The 16,237-nt window shown below is 34.2% G+C and overlaps 2 protein-coding genes across 2 annotated transcripts; one reads left to right on the top strand and one right to left on the bottom strand.

Moving 5' to 3' along the window:
- Positions 1–84: 84 nt before the first annotated feature.
- On the bottom strand, positions 85–1,828 carry LOC148302164 (uncharacterized). The gene has a single exon (XM_088272037.1). The coding sequence runs from the start codon at positions 1,770–1,772 to the stop codon at positions 168–170; it is 1,605 nt and encodes a 534-aa protein (XP_088128163.1). The 5' UTR covers positions 1,773–1,828; the 3' UTR covers positions 85–167.
- A 10,639-nt stretch (positions 1,829–12,467) lies between these two features.
- On the top strand, positions 12,468–14,709 carry LOC148302163 (uncharacterized). The gene has a single exon (XM_088272032.1). The coding sequence runs from the start codon at positions 12,628–12,630 to the stop codon at positions 14,206–14,208; it is 1,581 nt and encodes a 526-aa protein (XP_088128158.1). The 5' UTR covers positions 12,468–12,627; the 3' UTR covers positions 14,209–14,709.
- Positions 14,710–16,237: the final 1,528 nt, after the last annotated feature.

Here is a 16,237-nt window from a genome sequence, read left to right as displayed (position 1 = left end):
ACGAAGTACATAAGTATATTGTTATATATATGTATAATGTTTAAGGGAAAAGGAATTTGCAGGATTTAACGAAGGATGTATAAAAGGTTACATTTGTGGTGTTTTATTTATTTGGTGTACTACTTCTACTAAACTACTTCTAAAACAGAATACATTTTATCAATTTCTTAGCAAATAATTCCGGAAAATTCAACGGCGTTTTCCCAGTTCCTATAATCGCGCTCGTTCAAAGTATTGTCGTCACAGTTGTTGGTAAATGTATTTCCCACATAACAGGTTGGATGGGTTCCCTCGTTAAAGTAACGTCTCTCGAGTTGGTGTTCGTATAATTCGATATCGTCGAGTACAGGGGTCAAACAAGCGCACTTCCAAGGGTTGCCATGAAGCGAAACGGTCGCGCCTAGTTTTCTTTTGAAGAAGCCGGAAGGAAGGTTCGTCAACAGATTGCATGATATATCGAGGTATTTGATTCCTCCGATGTGAACCAGATTTTCTGGCAATCTTTTAAGTCGATTCTGTTTCAAGTCGAGAGTTCTTAACTCTTTGAGAGGAACGAAAGTCAATATGTTCAAAGTTTGCAGTTGATTATTTTGAAGAAGCAAATTCTTCAAACGGACGTTGCTTTGAAACAAGGTATTATGCAGAGTTGTCATCTGATTTCCCGCCAGATTCAACGTTTCCAGGTTCTCGAGGTCTATAAAGATGGTGTCCGGTAAGGTTGTTATAGAATTGTAAGATATATCTAGATTCTTCATCGTTGTCATCAAAGCAAAGATTTTATCGTACATGGGCGTCGCCAGGGTCAACTTATTGTGAGCTAAACTTAGAGTTGAAAGCTTGTCTGTCAACCAGAATGTTTCTATGTTTAAGTAGCTGATGTCATTAAAAGACAAGTCGACAGTTTCCAAGCCTTGTCGTAAAACGCCAGGTCTGAACAAATCGCCGATGATGTTATGAGACACGTTGACGTACGCCATCTGATCTGTGATGCTATTCAACCCAAACACTTTTATGGAGTTGTAAGATAGGTCTAGATACGTAACAGCAGTTCCTTTGAATGTATCTTTTGGTAGATTTTGAATGTTGGAGTGAGTCATGACAAGGGTATTCAATTGCGCCGCTCTTTCAAAACATCTATTTCCTACTTTCACCTTGGTGTAGGAAGCGTTTAAAAAATTCACATTTCCGCTTATGTCAAACTTGGTAAAGTCGATGTCGTAATTTCCGGATAGATCCACGAACTGAAGCCCCGTGAAGGAGTCGAGATTTCTCAGCGAGAAGTAATCGGATCGAAATCGAAGGTTCGAAAGATCTAAAGAGTATAAATTTGGTACGTTGGCCAACAGCGACGTTCCTGTACACTTTCCCGTTCCAGACAGCCTCAAAGTTTGAAGGTTATTTAAATATTTGAACTCTTCTCCAGTGAAGCAGAGACCAGGGTTCCCAGACAGATCTAAATTAACCAAGCTCTGTGCATTGGCGAACAACTCCGGCGAAATACTGAGCAGCTTTGCGTTCTGCAAATCCAGAGTCTTGATTTGATTCCAATTGTAGCTTTTGAAGTATTTCAACGGAATCGTATCAGCCCGTTGCGATGAGCGAACAGAACTTGAAATATGATTATCTTTCTCCCCGATGGCTGTGCATTCCAACTTTTCCAAATTCCACAAGGATGCACCGCAGCGCAATTCGCAGAAACCAGTTTTTAGCGGAAGGAGCAGCGACGTTATTACGAAGAGATCGCGAAAGGTCGCCATTGTTTGGCCTAGCATTGAACTTGAAGTTGTTGTATGCGCTCGCAAAGTACGATACGGAGCACTCCTAGACGTGAACTGTTTTATGGAAACAAACAGGTTGGTTCAGTAAATAACATTGATTAATATTTATAAATGTCTATTATCTATTATATTTTATAACATAACATTTCGCTCACTCCTTTCAAGAACGACATAAATCAAAACACTTGATTTTTCAGGAGAACGTTTTTAACTAACTAACCATCACGCCGCTTCCCCGCAGGGGTAGGCAGAGAGAATCGAACGCCACACCACTCTGTCTTTGCAAACATTCTTTGCCTCTTCTACATTCATGCATCTCCTCATACATACCCGACGATTATTACGACTCCTGACCCGGCCGCTTTCAAGTATTTGACATACCTGATTGTGCCAAGTTTTCCTCGGTCGTCCTCTGCTTCTTTTTCCAACTACATTCGCTCCATAAATTTGTTTAACCGTTCTTTCTTCGCTCATACGCTCCACATGTCCAAACCATCTCAACACACCTTTCTTAATTTTATCGATAATGCTTATCTCAGCCTTACATTCTTTCCTTATTTCATCATTCGAACATCTATCAAACATCGTTTTGCCACACATTCGTCTGAGGGATCGCATTTCGACTGCATTCAGTCTGCTTTCATCCTTCTTTTGCCAACTCCATGCTTCGCTTCCATACATAGAACGTTTTTTAAGTTTTAAAATATAAAAAAATGTATTAAAAATAAATATCAAGCCACTTATTGAACGTTTTACTGTGCAACATATCTTTTTAGGTAAAACCTGAAGGTTATTTCCCCATTTGAAAAATATTTAGTGTATTTAAAAAAATAATTAAATAATACCTTTTCTTCTAAATGCAAAAACAATATTTTTTGCCCTGTAGCGGGTAAATATTAAGTTAAAACTATGCCTCTTTTTCTGGGATATAGCATATTTTCTGGGCGTTCCGAACACATGCACAACTGAAAATTGTCGATTTTTGATTTATGACGTTCTTGAAAAGAGTGAGCGATATGTAATATGAATATATTACAGGATCGTAATAAGTAAAAATACTATAACTTGGTTAAAACACAATATAAAACCATACTAAGCGGCGGCTCCACTTTCCCCCCTTTAGACTCAGCCGATTGACGACGTTTTTCTTTAAAAAAAATAATGTTTCATTATCATTTTCATATCATAATCTAACTAACTAACTAACCATCACGCCGCTTCCCCGCAGGGGTAGGCAGAGAGAATAGAACGCCACACCACTCTGCCTTTGCAAACATTCTTCGCCTCTTCCACGTTCATGCATCTCCTCATACATACCCGCCGATTGTTACGACTCCTAACCTGACCACTTTCAAGTATTTGGCATACCTGATTGTACCATGTTTTTCTCGGTCTTCCTATATCATAATCCATATCTGTACAAACGCCCTTGAGGTAGTATTTGATCGTGCCATGTTTTTCTCGGTCTTCCTATAATCCATATCTGTATAAACGCCCTTAAGGTAGTATTTGTAAAAGGCAGTAAATAAATAAATTTTACGAAAATTGTGCTATTAAATCATCCAAAATCCATATCTGTATAAACGCCCTTAAGGTAGTATTTGTAAAAGGCAGTAAATAAATAAATTTTACGAAAATTGTGCTATTAAATCATCCAAAAGTATTATTATTACTATAATTAAGGTAATCCTGAATTATTTTCTTAATCAAACCATTAAGAAGATAATCATAAGGTTTGTCCGCCTCCGTAGTGTAATGGTCAGCACGCTTAGCTACCGTACTGAAGGTCCCGGGTTCAATTCCCAGGGTGAGGTCAAATAAATATAAGTGATTTTTTCACTCTAATGTTTATTCGATATTACCCGAAGCGGAGGGCTGATCAGCTTTCCTTCGTGTGTTAACGATCAAGAAAACACTGCGTTTATATTATGCAGTGCCCTATGCACCACCGGGTGAGGATGAGGGTTTGAAGAATTATTAAGAAAATAATTCATAATACTTTTAACCCTAATATATGGAAGACTACCGATTATCTTGTGATTTTTTTAAAAATAATAATTGTTTGCCAATAAAAGTTGCCTTTAGGGATATTTTGATTTAAATATATTTTTTTTAAAGTACCTGAACTTTGTCTGTCGAAACCGTCTAAAAATACATTCCTTGTGAGTTCGTTAAACGGAGGTCCAAAAATTTAAGGTATTTCTGTAATAAGTATCGTATCCTCAGCTTACTTCATAAAGTGTTTAACTCCATCCATCTGGGCTGGGTCTCCATACGGAAGAGGCCTTGATATCGTAGTATAGATAACTTTCCTTCTTTTTCGTTATCAGTGTATATGTTTATATTTATTGATCTTTTATTTAAATTTTATTTATCTATACTAACATATACCATTTTTTTATTTTTTAAACAATGGTTTTATTTTTTATGTTTTTTTATGGGAATGTGCGGCAAAACGATGTATGACAAATATTCGAATAGTGATATAAGAAAATAATACAAGGCATCGTTCCGTCATTTTCAAACACCGTATGTGAAGCTAAGTCTATGGTAAATTTTTAAATTGTGTCCTTGGAACGTTGTAGGATGAAGAGGAGTGTTTGAAAATGATGCGGAATGCATCGAAACACGTGTAACAGTAGATATAATATCACACCTAGGACGGGAAAGGTATTTCTACCCGTTCGATCGATTGAAGCTTAAGAACGGGAAGGATATTTTTACCTTCTGTACCGGCCTCATTTCAAAGTCAGAAAAGAATGAATTATTTAATATTTTTATATGAATATTATGTACCAATCTCTTTGTTTTTAACTACATGCACACAATTCGCCCACTCCTTTCAAGAACGTCATAAATCAAAAATCGTCAATTTTTAGTTGTGCATGATTTCGGATTGCCCAGAAAATGTACTATATCCCAGCAAAAGCGGCATATTTTTAACTTAATATTTACCCGCTACAGGGCAGAAAATGTTGTTTTTGTATTTTGAAGAAAAGGTGTTGTTTAATAATTTTTTTAAATATACAAAATATTTTTCAAATGGAGAAAAAACCTTCAGGTTTTACCTTAAAAGATCTGTTGCACAGTAAAAAATTCAATAAGTGGCTTGATATTTATTTTTAATACATCGTGTTATATTTTTAAACATTAAAAACGTTCTCCTGAAAAATCATGTTTTTTTATTTATGACGTTCTTGAAAGGAGTGAGCGAATTGTCAAATCTTTTCGCCAGCGGTCCACAGGCGAAAAAAACACCCGTCCCAAAGGTGTTATTATGCTTGTTGACTAAATTGTAATGTTTTCTTGTCCCGTAAGAGGTTTGGAGTTAGATAGTTTATGGATTAAGCTGACGCGTTGCGAATAATCTTTAAAAGGATGCGCCAAAAACAAAAAGTGGTATTGAATTTACGATGAACCCAAAACGTGCAGGAATTATTCGAAATAATCGGATACAATACTTTTTTCCAGTGGCGAATTTGGCAATTTATATAGTAATTTATTTTACTAACACATCTACTGCCAAATTAGAAAAAAATGATCCTTGGGGCCACAACTATGGAGGTCCACGCCAAAACGCTAGATTTTTATTATGAATGATTTAAAGTAATCATAAATTCTATCTTGTAAAATTGTATATTTTATTTATTGTTTCGGCATTAACTTTGTGGTAAGACATGTTACAATGATTAAAGAAAACACTTCCGTCCCTTGACTAACCCCTTCTCCTTACTTTCCCCTCTCCTTATTTATAGAACAATTTTATATTTTATATTTTAGTTATCAGACCTGAATGATGGAAGTTTAACTTCTGAAACATGTAGTCTATAATAAAACTCAAGTGGTAAAAAACGAAGTGTTTTCTTTAATCATTGTAAAATTGTTACGTTTTGGTGCGATTTAATGGTTTCATATTGGTTTAACACAGGATTGGTCACGTTTTGTCGCAACTTTAATTAAGATTTCGATAGAATACAGTAAACAGAAAAGATTTGCGTTTAAAGGATTTTTTGTGCAATATTGGAAATATAAATATAACTCACATGTACTTATATAAATAGTAAAAACTCAAATATTTCTCTTTTTGTAAAAAAAAACACAAAAAATACTTGTATAAGACCACTTTTTAGTTAATTATTGAAAACACGACCAGTTTCGAGAACATATGTAGTTCTCAAAAGTAGTCCTGTTTACATTTATTAAGTAATAGTAATAAGAATGATAAAAAATAAATAATACAAATAATTTTAAAAATCATTATTTTTTTGCATAAAACTTTTAAATAAGAACTTCACCCATTACAATAACCCTATTTCGGCCCTGCTAAAAACTAAATACCTACGATAAATATATATGAAGGGCACAGCGAAGAAACCATCTTTGTCACTATATTTTTCAATCAACAATATTTTTTTTGAAAACCAACTCCTTTTTTGTATCCTATCCTTTAATATCCTTTAAATTTAAAAATAAAACACTTTTGTTAGACCACTTATGATGTTATTAATATAGACACGACTAGTTTTGAAAACTCCTGGTGTTTTCATAAACAGGTGAAGATACAAAGTGCAACAAAAACTAGTGCATTAAAAACATAAACTTAAATATTAAGCGTAAGTCCCTCTCCAAGCACAAGAGCACAGTCTCTTTATTGGAGAGAACTGCTTTATTAATTTTAAGATTATAAAAGTAGAAATGTCTAGAAAATCAATTGAATTTTTTTAAAAACTCTTGTAACTTTTCTTCTCCTTTTTATTCCTCATTACTGAGAGTTGTGACCCTTGCCGAAGCAATGAATCTTCTCCAGTTATCCCTTGACTGCGCTGCACGTAGCGCTCCAACCACCGAGGTGCCTGCTGCTGCCTTAACTCCATCGGTCCATCGTGTAGGATCTTCCTCTCCCTCTCTACACCTCCAAACTTGTGACGAGGTATATTTTAAAAAGTAACTGTGGATGTGAATATCAGTAGTTCTTGAAACTAGTCGTATTTATATTTATGAATTCAATAGTGGTCTTATACAATTGTTTTATTTTTATGTTTAAATTCCACATAAGTGTATAAAGTGATCGCATGAGCCAGGCAAATGCCAGGTCGTAAGCCCTGGGATGCTCAGACTTCCATCTTCATTCATATAAAGAGGAACGATAGATATTTCATATTAAGTGGAGACACCTATAATATTTAAAACATTTTTGACAAACATGTTTTTTTCCCTATCCCCTTCAAATAAAGGTAATAATAACTTAAAGAATAATGCGATAGTAAAATATGCACACTATAGGGTGTATTTAAAGAACATGTGCCAATAGTGTTTGAAAACATATTAGTTGTCTCGACAGAGATAAGGAATCCTTTAATACGAAGGGAATATGATGAATTATATATATTTATATATATATATATATATATATATATATATATATATATATATATATATATATATATATATATATATATATATATATATATATATATATATATATATATATATATATATATATATATATATATATATATATATATATATATATATATATATATATATATATATATATATATATATATATATATATATATATATATATATATATATATATATATATATATATATATATATATATATCTTTACAGAGATGAAGCATCGTTTTATACAAAGAGTACCTACATTAAATCGCATGACATAAAAGCATTTTTTAAAGATTAAAAATGGTTTATCGCGGTGAATGTTGGGTTACCGTGTATAAATGACTCCAATGTGAATTACATGTGCATAGAATTATGTATTATAGTTAACTATATGTAATTTCTACGTAATAGGTACATTCAGTATACAGAAGTGTTGCCTACGGCGAGAAAACCTGTGTAACTCGATTTTATTTATCAAGGATGGTAACACAGAGATGTATTAGGAAACTGAAATATCCGGAAATGGATTTAAAACAAATAACTTCATTGCTAACTTAGAATCATTGAACTGTTTAAACTCATGCCTTTAGCGAGAGAGCGAGTGTTTTTGCCTAGAATTTTCACTAATGAATTACATGATACTGTCGTAATTTTAAACATAAGGAGTAAGTGTCACTGCCTAGAATTTTCACACATGAATCACATAAAATTATTGTTACTTAATTATTTATTTATTTATTGAACTTCATGTCCAGAAAAGAAATAAGTACATTGGCGGGCTTATTGCTAAATAGCAATATCTTCCAACCAACAAAAACAGACTAGTGATATTGATCAAAACGTTTGATACCATATATAGCTGTTTGCAATCAGAAGGTAGATAGTACTTGAACATTAAAAAAAACACAAATTTACAAATTAACATATAAAAAAACATAAATTACAAAATATGATTATAAGAGGGCAAAAGAAAAGGGAACTTTAAGGAGTTTAATCATCGTAAGAGTAAGAGTTTTTGCCTAGAATTTTCACTCATGAATAAGATGAAATTATTGTGACTTTAAGTGAAAAGATTAAGTGGTTTTGCCTAGAATTTTCACTCATGAATTACATGAAATTATTGTGACTTTAATAGTAAAGATTAAGTGGTTTTGCCAAGAATTTTCACTCATGAATTACATGAAATTATTGTGACTTTAAGTGTTAAGATTAAGTGGTTTTGCCTAGAATTTTCACTCATGAATTACATGAAATTATTGTGACTTTAAGTACAAAGATTATGTGGTTTTGCCTAGAATTTTCATTCATGAATTGCATTAAACTATCCTAATTTTAAACATAAAGAGTTTTTTCCTAGAATTTTCACTCATGAATTACATGGAATTATCGTTACTTTAAACGTAAAGAGTAAATGCACTCACGAATAGGTATAGGCTTTAAAACTTACAAAGTTGAAGCCTAAGTAGGGCCATGATAACCGGTGTTGCATAAGTTGAATTTCATAACTTGAAAATAATGTTATTAAAAAAAATCAATACGGTTTACGTCAAGCATCCTACAACCATATTTAAAAAAAATTCATCATAATAATTCAAAATTACAATAAAGAATTGCATTCCATGGACCGATATGATGAACAACGCAAATGTGCTCCTAAGAGCAAGAGCAGGAGACAGTTGCTGACTGATATCAAGGTCCGGCAGGTGTCCTATCTGGGGCATGTGCTGAGAGGAGACAAGTACGAGCTATTGCACCTAGTGGAGGGTCCGAAGTGTGAAGGGTAGTGGGCAGAAGGCAGATCTCCTGGCTCCGGATTATACTAGATTGGATGGGGATCAGGACCCTGTTTAGAGCTGCCCAAGACAAGGATAATTACTCTCAAGTGATAGTCGATAAGGCTGACCTGACATGACACACACAAAAAATGAAGAATGAACACACAAATAATGAACACACAAAAAATTAAGAATGAAAAATGAAAAATGAAGAATGAACCATCACTGAGTTTTCTAGAGGCGAGGGAAAATTTTACAATATTTATTTATAAAACCATCTGAAAGAAAAATTAACAACATTTTGAGTGTGTCCAAGTACAAATCTGGATTATCTTCAATTATAGGAGTTATTTTTCATTAGTAATTAAGCTTAAATAATTATGTATTCATTTTAAATCAAACACAGATATTTTTAGTCTACCAAGTTTTATTTTATTAACAAAAACACATGAATATTGTGACAATTGTTTTGCCTACTTATGGCGTTATCTAGTTTAATTAATTAATTAAATATTTAAGTTAGGTTAGAGTTTATTACCCTTTCCTTACGGTACCAAAAACTTCCACACACTCCGTACACCATATAAAAATGTGATTTTAAAAAATGTGATTTAAAAAAACGAGAAAAAACTCCTGAATGTTGCTTTTATTAAGCATTGCGCATTAATTGTAATTAACGCTAACCTAACTATGAGTATTTCAATGTTTTAGAATTAGTACATTAACCCTGATGATGACAAGGTTCTTGTCGAAACCGGTTTAAAAAAGTGTACCAATAAAAAGTGGTTAAAACAAAGTTGTTTTATTTTATAAAGTTTATAAAATGTGGCACAAAGGTTCTGCGAAAAACATTCAAGAAATTAAATAATTCAAATAAAAATGATATTTTCTGGCGTTTCTCATGTACATGATTGTAATCCAGGATTCGGACCTCACATACTAACATAAGAGTTTCTGCTTATTTTAAAAAGCTTATTTTCATCTCACCAATAGATGTCTCTAGTGAAGTTCTACTGATTCAAGAAGAAGGTTTCTAAATTGTTTCATATATATATATATAGAACTTCCAAGAATTTGGGTAGTGTGGTTGTCTATAATGGGTAGAATTTGTGAATGTTACACGTGTGTAATGTGATCACTTAAACCAGCCTACGACGGTCGTCAGTCCCGTAAATGCCCAGACTTCCATATTCTTCTTCATCTTTGATGAGATGTCAAAAAATAATATGAAAAGTGTTGTTCCATTACCAAATTCCCCAAATTGTAAAAAAATACCCGGAAGAGGGGTGGGAGGGAGGAAAGGGGGAAAGGGAAAGATCAAAGCTCAAGTAAAAGACAAATATTGTACGAAATTAGGGATAAACACAACACGATATCAATGTCGACGACAATGTTGAATGATCCCAGCGCTGACAATGTCGAGTTGAACAAAATCCCCAAATTCATATTTTTTAAAACTAATTTTGACGATCTGAATTTGACGATTTGATGATAAAAATAGCTTTGTTTAGATCACAAAATTTTGAGTGTGTCCAAATACTTGTTGACAAAACCTGGATTTTCTCCAATTACAGGAGTTATTTTCATATCATTTTATAAAATCTCATCAAAGATGAAGAAGAATATGGAAGTCTGGGCATTTACGGGGCTGACGACCGTCATAGGCTGGTTTAAGTGATCACTTTACACACGTGTAACATTCACCAATTCTACCCATTATTGACAACCACACTACTCAAATTCTTGGAAGTTCTATAAATATGAACCAATTTAGAAACCTTGTTCTTGAATCACTAGAACTTCACTAGAGACATCTATTGGTGAGATGTAAAGAAGCTTTTTATTAAGCAGAAACTCTTATATTAGTATGTGAGGTCCGAATCCTGGATTATAATCACACACATGAGAAACGCCAGAAAATACCATTTTCATTTTTATTACTAAGCTTATAATTTGACCAGATAATTTATTTACAACATTTTGAGTGAGTCCAAAAACTTGTTCACAAAACCTGGATTATCTCCAATTACAGGAGTTATTTTTGGAGGAGCTTTGTTTAGAGTTTGTTCTATGCAGACTGATCTAGGAACAGCAGCAGCATACGCCTCCTCGACTCTTCACTAATCGTGTTTCTTCCAGCTTAGGTTAGATTAGATTAATATCAAAATGTATTACAAATTATTTATCATGATATTATATATTATTTATTATTAATTATTTATCACTAAGAGAAATATGCAAGATCAAAGATGTCGTTAGGTGGGAAGGCAACGAAGGAGACAATGGTATGCGCATGTGAGGAGAATGGAACCATCCAGACTCCCCCACATCGCACTGTACGGCCAACCCCAAATACCACCATAATAATAATTCCTTTCCGCACCCCAATGGTGCATAGGGCACTGCTTCATATAAACGCAGTGTTATCTCGATCGATTACACATAAAGGAAAGGTGATCAGCCCTCCACTTCAGGTATCAGTCCAGTGTAATATTGAATAAATATTAGAGTGAACAAATCACTTATATTTATTAAGCTCCCCTGGGAATCGAACCCGGCAACTCCAGAACGGTAGGCGAGCATGCTGACCACTACACTACGGAGGCGGACATTAACAGCTTGGAATCGACATCAAACCAAACAGGTCACAAGGCCTACACTAAGAAGTAGAAGAACAAGTATTTACTTATTTACAAGTTTTATAATATGGTATATTCTTAATAATGTATTTCCTTCTAATAGTTAAGTTAGTTTTTTATGTTGCCACTTTCCCTATAACAGTATTTGCTTTGATTTTTCCTCAATACAGTGTTTGTGATCGTAACTTCAATTTCTAAGTTCCTTACAATATATTGCCCATACCCATATCAACCAGCCGCCTGACATATGTAAAATAGAACCCTGAAAATGTATAAATTGAAAAAATACTTTATAGAAAGATGTTTGTGTTAGTGATTAGTTATATTTTCTCATTTGTTTCCTTTAAACATGTTTCTTACCTTATGTTTTTATATGCATATTTACTTGCATATAAAAAAACAAGGTAAGAAGCATGCTTAAAGGAAACACATGGGAAAATATAACTGATCACTAACACAAACATCTTTCCATAAAGTATTTTTTACATTTTATCCTGTTTTTTAACGTTTTATTTGATTTTCTATCTACTTTCTCATTTGTGTTTTAATCTCCTAAAATGAGTTATAGAAATAACTCAACGGGAATATTATATATGTGACTCTTATGTATGTATTTTTTAAAAAAAAAAGTGATTCCATTTATTTTGAAACTTAAACTCGTATCCCATCGGGAACTATTCTATCAGTGAAAAAGTTAAGAGTTTTTTCTACTCGTGAGAAGCGCTACCTTAATGTAACTAGTACAAGCTGTCTCCACTTGTAGTCACAAGAATGGTAGGTATTCGTAGAGCTTGTATTACCGTTTCGGCTGACAAAGTGGTTCGTTTCGAAGTCTGGTGTAGCGGCGGGCGTTTGTGGTCATGCCTGAATGCGCCTCTGCGTGGGGTATTTATACCTCAGACACATAATGGCATTTTGAACGAAGCAACGTCCTTAATGCAGTTTCTATGTGGAAGCGGAGTCAACAGTGCTATACAGAGCAGGCGAACATTTCGTTTGAGCTCGCCCAAGTTCAACAGTGATCAAAATGGCGACCTTTCGCGACTTCCTGCTGTTCGTAACAGTGTTGCTCCAAGGGCAAACAGGTTTTAGTGAATTGCGTTGCGAGACTTCGGTGTGGAACCTAGAAATGATAGAGTGCTCCGCGGTGGGAGAAAAAGCTAACCATATATCCGACAAAGTGCGCTCGTCCGAGCGCGTCGATGTCACCACAGTGACCAGCTTCGAAGGATTCGACTGGAAGAAGATCAAAACGCTAGTGATGAAAGACTCAAAACTGTTGACTGTTTCGCCGGATATTTTCGTCCGGGCTGAAAACTTAATAAACCTGGATTTATCCGGAAATCCTGATCTGTGTTTTTCTGGTGATGAGTTTAAATATCTGAAAAACCTTCAAACTCTTCGTCTGTCTGGAACAGGGAAGTGTACGGGAACTGCGTTGCTGTCTAGTGTGGGGAGATTACACTCTCTAGACTTGTCCAACCTTCGAGTGCGTTCGGACTTCTTCTCGTTGCGCAACTTGAACTCTTTCTTCGATCTCCAGGTCGTCGACCTCTCCGGCAACTATGACATCGACTTCACTCAGTTCGATGTCGGCGGAGTCGTGAAATCTCTGAACGTATCCTACACCACGGTGAGGTTAGGAGATCGCTGTTTCGAAAACGCAGCGCAGTTGACTAATCTTTACATGTCACATTCTGGCATACAAAAACTACCTAGAGACACTTTCAAAGGGACAGCTATCAAATATCTGGACGTGTCTTACAATTCCATCGACGCGGCAGGGTTGAGTAGTATAATAAAAGACGTGGAGTTTGCAAATTTTTCGCATAACCTAATTAACGATTTATTCAGACCGGGTCTTCTGAAGCAAGGCCTGGTGACTCTAGATTTATCCTTCAACAACATCAGTTACTTGACTACCGAAACCTTCTGGCAGACTGACAAGCTGTCGTGGCTGAGCTTGGCTCACAACCAGCTGTCTTGGATGCTGGCGAAGCTGTTCGCAGGAATGACGTCACTCAAATATTTAGACCTGTCGTACAACATCATGTACAGCTTTTACGAGTCTTTCTTCGCGGATCTGGACAACTTGGAGACGCTAAATTTGGCAGGGAACATGATCCACACATTAGAGAATAACATGTTCCAATACAACGGACGATTGAGGCACTTGTTCTTGCAAGAGAACAGACTGGGGTCTCTGAACATCTTGACCTTCATTCACCTGAAGCAGCTGAGGACTTTGGATTTGAGGAGCAATTATCTGAAGAGACTGCCCGAGGACTTGCTGAGCATCGGAGGCATCAACTCTCTCTCGATATCTTGCAATAGACTATCGTACCTGCCTCCGGGTTTCTTCAAAGGGAAGATAGGAGCTAGAGTTTCGCTTCACGGCAACCCTTGGAAGTGCGATTGCCTGTCTCCTATAGTCAACGATCTAGAAGTGTACGAACTGCAATTAGAGAGACGTTACTTCAATGACGGAACCCATCCGACCTGTTTTGTGGGAGATAAGCCTGACAGGAGCTGCGACGATAACACGCTGAGCGACGAAGAGTACGCGAGTTGGGAACGAGCAGTGGAAATAACCGGTATTATGTGTTGAGATATGATCAGATAGGGTATGTGAAACGTTATTTGGACATTGATACATTGGACAGTGATCACGAATACCATAATACTTTTAACTGCAGCAAAAATAGGCACACACACATATCTGTATAAATGTTTATATATCGCTCACTCCTTCAAAAATGGCATAAATCAAAAATCATCAATTTTCAGTTATATATATTTTCGGAATGTCCAGAAAATATACTATATCCCAGCAAAAGAGGCATATTTTTAACTTAATATTTACCCGCAACAGGGCAGAAAATGTTGTTTTTGCATTTTGAAGAAAAGGTATTATTTAATTATTTTTTTAAAAATCCTAAATATTTTCCAAATGGAGAAAAAACCTTCAGGTTTTTAAATCTGTTGCACCGTAAAAAGTTCAATAAGTGGCTTCATATTTATTTTTAAAACATTGTATTATATTTTTAAACTTTAAAAACGTTCTCCTGATAAATCAAGTTTTTTGAATTATGACGTTCCTGAAAGGAGTGAGCGATATATATATATATATATATATATATATATATATATATATATATATATATATATATATATATATATATATATATATATATATATATATATATATATATATATATATATATATATATATATATATATATATATATATATATATATATATATATATATATATATATATATATATATATATATATATATATATATATATATAATTACATTTTTCAAACTGCGTGCATAGTGACGAATTTTGAATACTGCACATAAAGCATTGTTAAATTTGTGGTATGGTAATATAACACTCTCCTTATCATTCATCGTTCACTTTGTGTAATACCACGTAATATTACACAAAGTGAACGATGAATGATAAGGAGAGTGTTTTTGGGGATTGTAGCCAAGTGTTTTTATGTTGGTTTTGCACACTATTTACACGACTATCCTAAAGCTATAATTTCAAAATGGCAATTTGTCCGGGAAACACAGTTACGGCATTTATTAGGTATTATTGACTGAGATAAGTTACATTAGAAATGAGGAAAAAATACTATGTAAGAAAGTGTAGGATTATAAAATAAGCCGTTAGGCGAATTTACGAAATGATTTGTGAAGATTGATGATCAAAATCGTACCTGCATGCAGAACTATCTTAAGTGCATAGAAGAAAATTTTACAGTAGAGATAATTGATGAGAAAAGAAAAAAAAAGAAAAACGCATTTGTTTGTCCGCCTCCATAGTGTAATGGTCAGCACACTCGGCTACCGTTCTGGAGGTCCCGGGTTCGATTCCCAAGGGGGGTAAAATAAATATAAGTGATTTTTTCACTGTAATATTTATTCAATATTACCATGGACTGGTACCTGAAGCGGAGGGCTGATCACCTTTCCTTCATGTGTAAACGATCATGATAACACTGCGTTTATAAGACACAGTGCCCTATGCACCATTGGGGTGCGGATAAGGGTTTTATTATTATTATATTATATGTTTGCTAATTTATTTCCACTATTATCTTTTCCCTAATTCCATCACAGTGAAGTTACAAGCACCTTGTCATCTTTAGGGATGGACAATAAAAATTACCAAAACTAAAAGTGGTTAAAATCAAGTGAGTTTTATCAGATGTACATTTCGCACTGACAGATCTTGGTGGAATTGCATTTTATATAATAAAATAACAAGTAAATAGTTTTTTCCACATTTATTTTATTTGACCAGCGATCATCATCATCAGACTGGTGTAGTGGATGGGTAGTATTTGTGGAAAAAGATAAAAAAAAGTTTTTATTTTATTTTTATACTTTGTATAATAGTGGTATTCACCAAGTAAAACATAAATAAAAATGGGTAGATATTACCACAAAGTGATTGCCGAATCAATTAATAAAGAAAGTTTTTATTTTATTGTTTTGAATTGTAGTTCCATCAAGTAATGTCAGAACAAAGTCTTAGTTTTATTTTATAAAGTTCATAAAATGTGCCACAGATTATCTGCGAAAAACATTCGAGAAATGGTCTCATTTGCAACATAGGATGG

This window comes from Brachycentrus maculatus, unplaced genomic scaffold (assembly GCF_059751285.1).
Source record: "Brachycentrus maculatus isolate JH-2025_06_01 unplaced genomic scaffold, ASM5975128v1 h1tg000475l, whole genome shotgun sequence".
In the NCBI taxonomy this organism is placed as follows: domain Eukaryota; kingdom Metazoa; phylum Arthropoda; class Insecta; order Trichoptera; family Brachycentridae; genus Brachycentrus; species Brachycentrus maculatus.
This window is presented reverse-complemented; position numbering and strand designations above follow the sequence as displayed.

Bases quoted from the DNA above. Each gene is read 5' to 3' on its own strand.
- LOC148302163 (XM_088272032.1), top strand. From the start codon at position 12,628: ATGGCGACCTTTCGCGACTTCCTGCTGTTCGTAACAGTGTTGCTCCAA.
- LOC148302164 (XM_088272037.1), bottom strand. From the start codon at position 1,772: ATGCTAGGCCAAACAATGGCGACCTTTCGCGATCTCTTCGTAATAACG.